The 9,373-nt window shown below is 35.6% G+C and overlaps 1 protein-coding gene across 1 annotated transcript; it reads right to left on the reverse strand.

Moving 5' to 3' along the window:
- Nucleotides 1-178: 178 nt before the first annotated feature.
- Nucleotides 179-8,720, reverse strand: LOC125671245 (carbonic anhydrase-like). The gene is made up of 7 exons (XM_048906790.2): nt 8,387-8,720; nt 5,161-5,352; nt 3,802-3,947; nt 1,477-1,569; nt 1,235-1,301; nt 641-810; nt 179-528 (listed from the first exon to the last, which is right to left on the reverse strand). The coding sequence occupies exons 1-7, from the start codon at nt 8,454-8,456 to the stop codon at nt 331-333; spliced, it is 936 nt and encodes a 311-aa protein (XP_048762747.1). The 5' UTR covers nt 8,457-8,720; the 3' UTR covers nt 179-330.
- Nucleotides 8,721-9,373: the final 653 nt, after the last annotated feature.

The raw sequence follows: 9,373 nt of genomic DNA on the forward strand, positions 1-9,373 counted from the left end.
AGACGTTCACATGTACTATGTGTACCTGGTAGTTCTGTATCTATACACGCATTGTTTACAACTGCAGCGCATTCATGAGGAAATGCCTACCATTACAATTAGACAAAATTATCGGAAATGTAATTTTTCACATTTAGACCACATCCACACGTTAACATCAATAATAATACTTATAGTATTCATATTGTCACATCTGGAACTTGATTACTTAATTTTTTTTGCAAAACCACTTACACATAACAATATGAGTAATTCTCGGCCATTTGGAAATGGATCCGTATTATAGTACCTGTGATATAAATAATTGCTGCAGACAATGGATGGGAAGTTTTACAAAACAAGGCAATAAAAACTCAATAGAACAAAGGCCATGCTAGAGCTGATCCAGTGGGCACCAGGCGCGGAGCTGGTCTTCACGTCAAAGCTGATGTAAACTCTCCTCCCGTTCCGCGGCTGTGGGGGTCGCCAGTTGTCTACCATAGGTTGTGTTTTTGAGGAGTCGAAGTACACTTCGCGAAGCTTTTGTAACTGGCAAAATACAATTCAAAATGAAATGCCACGGGAACTGATTATGACAAAATACATTTGAACAGCAGCAAAATTATCGCCGCCCTAGGTGTCAGATTACTCTGCTTCATACCTGTTCTTCTGACATGTAAAGTAGGTCCCTGAACATTGTCCACTTAACCGTCTCTGAGCAAGGGGGTGTGGTCAGACTCCCCATATATCTGTAGTAGTCCTTTAACTGCATAGGAAGCAAATGACGAAGTTTGAAGGGAGACGAAGTTGTGTTTATGGAGTACCTATTACCTGAAATGTAAATGATACACTTTATATATAATGCTCTTATTCCAAACGAGAACATGTACAACAAATGATCGATTAGTGAAGATCGATTTTAATCATATCCAGTTGGGTGGACACTTCTCCAAAGCATTTGATCGAGAGGCTGTTAATTCCCTCCCAATCATTTATTGTTGTCATTTCTTCCCGTGTGATAGTTTAGGCACAACTCTAGGTCGGATCATTCATTGATACACAATGCATACTGTACATGGATAAAGAATTTTTTTCTTCTTAAAACATGTTTGTTGAATTGTGTTATATATATATACTGTGTGTGTGTGTGTGTGTAAATATATATATATACACACACACACACACACACAGAGTATAGAAACAGGGCATCCGGATAACAAATTCTGTCTCTTTTTTCCCCCTCTAAATGAATTACCGTTCATCTGTACATTTGACAGGGCATCGACGACGGGGCCAAAGTTGCAGTTGTGGATTGGGCCAACCTAGAACAAAAATACGCATGATTCATGTAAGCAGAAAACAGATTTTAAATTGAAATCGAGTGATACCGTGCAGATTAACTCGTATTCTTTTGTTATCTATAACTAAGCTTTTCTGCAGAGTTCTATTTTATACATCCATGCGGGCGGATGCACACTTCTGTGGTTTTATAGATACCTCAATGAAAAATCCTAAGACTGCAAGTCCGTCAACCTTGCTTACAGCTTCGCCAAAGTTCGGGTACTTTGTATTGTAATGAACAATATGGAGCTGTAATAAAAAGTACATGTATATTCGTTACTTATAAGTCTGGAGAGTGAGCAAAAAGACACACTCTTTGGAAGTAAGTGTGGTATCACCTAAAATTGACAATTTTCCTCTGATTTTTCTACATATACGTGATGTCAATCCCTTGGTATCCCCCAACCCCCCGGGCCTGGACGATATACAACTACTTTAAATAGTGTCTCTGTATAAAATTGTTGCAGATCCCGTTTAATAAGGATATTTTATCTTCGTTTTCAACGAATATGTCTGGGCTAATATACTGAAAATATATTTGAAATATTTATTTTTAAAAGACACCGTATGTCATTCTCTCGCCAGATGGCACCTTATGTATGCTTCATGAGGACCTCTTGTTTTTCGACTTAGAAATAGAAACTATCATTGCATTAAATAAATTATGTGAATTACTCATTATTTTCCTAAACTTTGGACTATATCGTGAATGATTACCCACCAACTTCCATATAAAAATAAACCAACGTGCCATTTCAATATACATGTAGTTAAATTTAAGAAATAAATTCTTACAGACTTGGTACTTGAGTGTATCACTATGAACTGTTTCACGCTGGCATACTAAATGAAACGCGTTAGCGATTCCTGAAAAGTATGCCGGCGTGAAACGTCACAGCTCGTGGAATGTTCAAATGATTTGATATCTTCAAATAATTAAAGATATCTTCCATTATTTAAGTTTATATGAATTTGACACTCCATGGGGTACCTGTAAAGTACGAAGCGAAATCTACCGAAACGAAACATCGAAACGAAACGAAAACTATCGAAACGAAACGAAACCCACCGAAACAACGAAACCTACCGAAACGAAACGAAACAGATTTTATAACCGAACTCTTTTAATTATAATGATTAAAAATGGTATCTTAGTCCCTGAAAGTTTCCAGATATAAATAAAATTCGCCTCCCCTTTGATGTAGGATTTCGGCTTGACTGATACAAAGTTTTAAAAGTTGGAAAGGGGGAAGGGGGGAGTCAGCACAAAGTTCATATCAGAAGTTGATTAAATTCCATGTGCAATTAGTTTCTGATCCATAAATTTCAGAACGGAGGGTTACAATTTCAGAGGTCTGAGGAAACACACTAAACGAGGGGTGGGGTCGCCGGCGTTGGATCCGCCTTTGGGTATAGATACATTATTTGAAGAAGCTGGTATCTGAGACAGTTGAAAGCAGGAAGAACTCTTAACCCCTTATTTTATCTCTAACTGCTGAGGTGCGAGTACTTTCAATAATGGAAAAACATTAAATAGTATACCATATTATATGAATGCAATTCGGTAAGATATATATACATGTATTATTAAAAATTATTATTGATATGTAGTGAGTCTAAAGATAACTCTATATATTTTGGATGTTGCCAAGACGGGGAATTGAAAATGGGACGGAAAACGGAAATATGTTATGCAATAATATCAGGAGGAGGTCAGCATTTTGTAAAATCAAAAGGCGTATGAACAAGGGGAGCAGAAATTACAAAGAGAACGGGAGGACATATTTAGAATCCACAGTTTGATATACAAATACACAATGTCCACATGTATACATAGATTTGTCTTTAGAGCAAAAAATACTGAAACATATATTATCCCAAAGGTGGATCCAACACCGGCGACCCCACCCTCGTTGTGTTTCCCCAGACCTCTGACTTATAAGACTGTAATCCTTCGTTCTGAAATTTATGGACCAAAACTAATTACACATGGTATTTAAATTTAATCAACTTCGGATACGTACTTTGTGCTTAATCAACCCCCCCCCCTTCCAACTTTTAAAACTTTGTATCAGTCAAGGCGAAAGCCTACATCAAAGGGGAGGCGAATTTTATTTATATGTGGTAACTTTCACAGGGGCCTAAGATACCGTTTTTAATTATTATAATTAAAAGAGTTCGGTTATATAATCTGTTTCGTTTCGGTGGGTTTCGTTTCGGTAGATTTCGTTTCGTTTCGCACTTTACAGGTATCCTATGCTATTGCACTCTTCTCATATATTGTATATGTCAACTTTTGACACAGTTAATATAAGATCTTTCTTGGTAACAATTCATCAAAAGTCACACTATCCTTTTTTGAAGTTTGGATGAAAGGAATTAGATTTGGTATCCTTTATCATGCCTTTTCAAGATGCCAGTATAATCTGAGCATTAATGTATATCTTAAAGCATGCAGGATAAGATTGTCCGCACACGTACTTCTGCTGGGTAGGTCTTTCCATTGTAAGTATGTTCAGAGCCTCGTGTGTTGTCGTTACCCCAGTGAAAATGAAATTGTGCCGCTTTAAATCGACTTCCCAGATCTCCGTCTGTTATGTGAGCTTCGTTTGTAAAGGTTACAGTGACTAGAAAAAAGAGAGAACAGTTACATTTAAAGTCTCTTCTGTTGAGTACATGCATTACTATTTCAAATTTTACAGCCTAAAGGCCATTGTATGAAGAAAACTTGAACATGAAATTTTCCTGGTGAGTTCAATACTGGGAAACTGGAAGCTTAGATCACATGTACCTGAAGTGTGGATGGTGTGCATTTATAAATATTATGTACATACCCCCTTTCCCCAACGCAATGGAAAAATAAACATAAAACCGATAATTTCTCCTAAATATGTGATTTCCTTGCATAAGTTCATAAGTTGCTCTGAATAGTTAATTTCTACTTTCTGTAAGTTTTTGAGCTGAATCAGCTGACCACTTTTGAATGAAAGGTGAAGAGAACGAACAGTGACCAATCTCATAACTCCTATTAGCAATACAAAATAGAGAGTTGGACAAACACGGACCCCTGGACACACCAGAGGTGGGATCAGGTGCCTAGGAGGAGTAAGCATCCCTTCTCGACCGGTCACCCGCTTCGAAACCGATTCATGGGGTATTTATAAACAACTTTACCGAAGGAAATTCTTGGAATATCTCAGGCTAATGTTGTTCTACTTGTGTCTTTCATCCAAACCCCGTGCCATAAGTTTTATTTGCCTTTTCTTAGCAATAAATGGAAGCACATACGTGTTTTTAAAAAAAACAAAAATGATTGAAAGAAAGTCAACCGAGATTATTTCACGAAAAAAAAAACTAGTTTTGGTACATTTATAGAATTATCATTGTTGGATAATAATGAATTAAGCTAAGATGTTTTTCTGAAGTAGGTAACCTGCTTTACAAAGATGACGCGAGCCAATCAAATAACGCGACACTAACAGTCATGACCTCCTTCACGGTAGAGTCCGGAGAAATAAACGCGAGAACACGACTACTAAAACTGATGACACGGGATTTGGACGAAAGAAATACATTAGTCTTCGGTTAAGTTGCTTATTCTTCCTGAATCGGTCCCTGTGTATAAGATCTATACACGATATCCACAATTCAGGTGCCTGTGGCTAAGATGACACATGTACACGTATCAACAGGTGTTGCTGCCCTAGATTACATGTGTATTTCCATCAGTATCCCTTTACTGCCCCGGATTATACGTGTATGTACATCAGTATCCCTTTACTGCCCCGGGTATTTATCAGTGTACCCTTAATGTTGTCTTAAGATTTAAAGTGCATTTACTAGTGTGTCCATTATTGCTGATCACGGGGCCTGTGACCAAGGCTTCATAACCAGCCAATGTGAATGGATTTAGGTTGTTACTGTACTCCATTTCTACCATGGGAGGGAGATTGATAGGGGACTGGTTGGTACCGCTACACTGAGACCCGCTCATTTGACTCCACGAACTCTGATCTGTGTAATTCCATGGATCTGAAAAATAGAGTTGTCGAACTTAGCATGTATAGTGTTGAGAGTGCATGAGACATTAGTGGACGGCTTTTTGTTTTATTTTGGGTTGTAATTTCCATTAAAGTATTTTGCTGAAGACTCATGTCATATAATGTGACCTCATTTAAAAAAAAATCACTAATAAGCGAATAGGACTGGGCAGCACGCACAACCTATTTTAGCCCTCTCTCTACATCAAAGTCACAATCAAATATATAGAAAAAATATATATACTAATGAAAATAGTAATGAAACAAGTGGAAGAAAAAGAAGGAGTAGGGGGAAAAGGAAGAAAGTGCCGGTTTGGAAACATAAAAGTGAATTATATTACTTTATTTGATATCATAAATCGCCGGCATTAATTTTTGGGAGGGAGGGTGTTACAATATTCAGTGGCCAAGTGCCAATCTTTTTTAACCAGCAATGAATTTAACTTTTAAAAGTCATGAGGAGGATAGTGTTACTTATCGGTATAATGAAACCTTTTAGAATATTTATGCTAGTTTTAGTAGTGATGATTTTATTGCAAGATGGTCATAGAACAGTGCGCGGAATTATCCATTAAGAAATTATCGAGAAGGCAAATCTTCGTGAAGTTTGTTGAACCCGATAACAATATCACTGCATCCTTTTACAAATCTGAAATCACTGGTAAATGAAAGGTTACTCAAGTATAATTTTCATTTACAAACACCGCTATAAAGTATAAATTTTGTTCAGTGATAAAATTATGTAAACTATTGACAGAGGGTATTTTTCTTAAACATTACGTTTTACGAAAACTATAGACATTTGTTCCTTTATTATCGTAAGGTGATGTCACATATTTTCTTTATCAGAGGCCAAAGGAATCTCACGAGACACGTGATCTTAAGTTACTGACTATTTTCGTGCTCTAATGGTCTAAAACCTCAACTTCTGTTACATGAATGTACATTTGAAAGATTTGCGTAGCCTGACCTTGGGGTTTGACCTACTTAACCTTAGCCATTATCGACTTCTCTGCCGGACACAAACGCATCGTGTTGTAATCCAGATATTATACAATTATTATTTTTTTTAAGGTAATAAAAGCTTTAGCTACTGATGAATATTGTACTTTTGTGGTAGCCAAAGTGAATAATTTAAAACATCGAAACAAGCTACTACAGCCAACGAAAACTGCCTGGTCGATCAGCTTTGTATGCAGCAAGACGCAAGACCTAGTCATGAGTTTTTTTTAATGACTAAATGATTTGAAAGGAAATGTGTAGAGACAATAGTTTTCATTGAGTGACCAAAATAATAATCAATTGTATTGATTTTGACCGGCTTCTGTAATTTTTGAAAGTCCCAATTAATTTGGAGAAAAAATGAGACGTATCCAGCTCGAGGGCGCGTGCACAACAACAACAAAATTATTTATTCTCAAATAAAAACAACATGTGTATTGTAAATAAGTAATATATGATACAGTATTGTACATAACATGCAGTTAACATGAATTTCTTAGTTTATACGATCCCAGCCAATCGGAAAGCAGGGAAGTATTCGATCAAGTAATATATATGATATAAAAGGACAATTACTAATCATCATCACGTGATTAGAATGATAGAGAGAAAGTGAGAGGGAAAGAAGAACAAAAGAAGCGGATCAATTAAGATGAAAAGCATGTCTACATATGTACACAATGTATTATTTTTCCAATAACAGCTTTCCTCTTCTCAGGATCGAGTGTATAACTTTCACTCCCGATTGACCGAATGGTTTCAATATGACCACGCTATGCCATTCTGTCAATGTGATTGGTCGCTGACAACGAAAGTAAAACCTGTTTCAATGAAATCTATAAGAAGCCTCGCCCAAAGATTTGCCCGCTCGATCAAACGAAATGCCAGGCTGTTATTAAAAGGATAGTTTTTAGTCCACTTAAACTGCTTCAGAAACGTTTTCTAGATTTTATATATGCCTTTATCACAGTATTAATTAAGAACAAATAACACATGATTGGAATGGCAGACCTACATGTATAAATGGTCAAATGGATATCAGCGAGATATTTCTTGTTCTTTAAACGTCGTTATTTTAACATGTAACGCCGATCTGTACCCCTTCAAATCTCGCAGGGGTTTTTAATTCTTTTTCCGAGTAATGTCTACTTAAACTGCTTTTTTAAAAAAAGTTTTAAACACATCCTCCACTTTCCTTTTCCTAACAATTTTCTCTGATGATAAATACATCCTTATGTTCGAAAGTTATTTTCAGCGTAAGAAAACAACTTTAAATGAATATAAAGGACAACCACTAAAACAGGGATGGTTAATATTCATATAAAAACTTCATGTTTTGTGACGTATTTCGTCCACATAGAAACACCGATTCTTTAAATGACAAGTTGCTAGCATTATTTCATATTGTACAACAAATGATTTTCTTTTCTAGATCCGTTTTTCAAATATTTATGGAAATTGCCACAGGAATTGGTTTTCATTGAGTTTTACTTAAAATATATTTAATATGGAAAAGGTGGGTTGTTTTATTTATTATTTTTACATCGTTAGGACTATTTGCACATTCATAGTTGAATGTTTAAAAATATTATAATAGCGAGTTATCCTACAACGAGGATAAAAAAAAAATAAAGATTAGAACTAGAGGACCTCGAGCTATGGGAACACTGAACCAAAAAAATAAAATAAAAAAAATCAAGGTTGTAATAATTCATGTAAAGGAATACTTGAATACTTTTATAGAATAAGATAAACGTATCGTTCTACAGTCTGTAAGGCGTCTCATCTAAATTCCTTGTACAAACAGGACTTAGATGAATTTATCTTAAAACCGGTTATAATCCTAGCGGTTTTTTTTTTACAGATTCAATTTCCAACAAAAATTAATTAATTAATTTATCTATAGATTGAAAGGCAATGTTGATTCATTATGTGTCATAAATTTTTGTTCGAACAAAAAAACAAAACAACAACAAATAAACGAACAAACAAAAAACCAGAAATTTGATAAAGAGTTTCCTTACCTGATGCTGCACGGACCAATATTACAACGTTCCCCAAAATGGCAAAAACTGTCAAAATATGCTCCATCATTTTCACAAATATAAATCAAAGAAATGGAAGAAATACGGAAAATTAATAAGAGAATGTATTGGTGTATCTATCAGAAGATTATCACATTTATTTCGGGTACAAAGAAATCATGCTGGCGTGAACTAGAAGGGTCAAAGCCTTGGAGTATTTAAAACATAAATGTCATTGTATACACCGAGACTTTTAGCTACTCGAGATGGAAGCCCGTTCGGGAGATGATTTTATTTTTTTTTTAATTGTATTGATAGGACAGAGTTATATATGTCACTGAATAGGATAAACATTTATATATAATTTATTCATTTTTCAGCACGACGTAGTAAATCTGTTTGTATAATTTTCCATTTCTACGACTGAACTTTATTGATACTTAATGAACCGATTTCAACACCTATTGTTTTTAGCTATATATAGAATATTTTCGTTTGAAAACCAAACAAATCCTGGCTCCATCACCATAGACTTCTTATCCCGTGTGGATCCGGGTTAGAATGAGTCCTTAGTAGGGCTGTGCGGTGCACCGAAAATTTCGGTGCACCGCGATTCATACCATTCGATTCGATGCACCGATTACAAATTCCGGATTTCGGTTCGGTTCGGTTTAGATTTTACTTACACCAAAACAACAAATATGGCGTCCGAGTGATGTTGAAAACATGTGGATTTTTATGCAACAGAGATTTAAATCACTACTGTGTTGAGAGTTAGCATTTTCACCACTCATATACCAACAGAATATGGTCCGTAAGATCATTGCAGTTTATCTTTACATGACATAAAGCATTTCTGTCAGTGGTGGAATGAAATCAACATCGTAGGTAATGAAACAGATTTGACAGTTAATATGAGAGAAGTAAATCAATAAAGGAGAGATTTTCAAAGACTCTCAATTGATAGAATTATTGAATTTTTGCATA

The sequence above is a fragment of the Ostrea edulis genome, chromosome 4 (assembly GCF_947568905.1).
Source record: "Ostrea edulis chromosome 4, xbOstEdul1.1, whole genome shotgun sequence".
NCBI classification, from domain to species: Eukaryota; Metazoa; Mollusca; class Bivalvia; order Ostreida; family Ostreidae; genus Ostrea; species Ostrea edulis.

Coding starts and splice junctions, on each gene's coding strand:
- LOC125671245 (XM_048906790.2), bottom strand. CDS start 8,456: ATGATGGAGCATATTTTGACAGTTTTTGCCATTTTGGGGAACGTTGTA. Junction 1,302..1,476: donor TCTTAGGATTTTTCATTGAG/GTATCTATAAAA, acceptor TTTTTGTTCTAG/GTTGGCCCAATCCACAACTG. Junction 811..1,234: donor GTCAAATGTACAGATGAACG/GTAATTCATTTA, acceptor TTTACATTTCAG/GTAATAGGTACTCCATAAAC.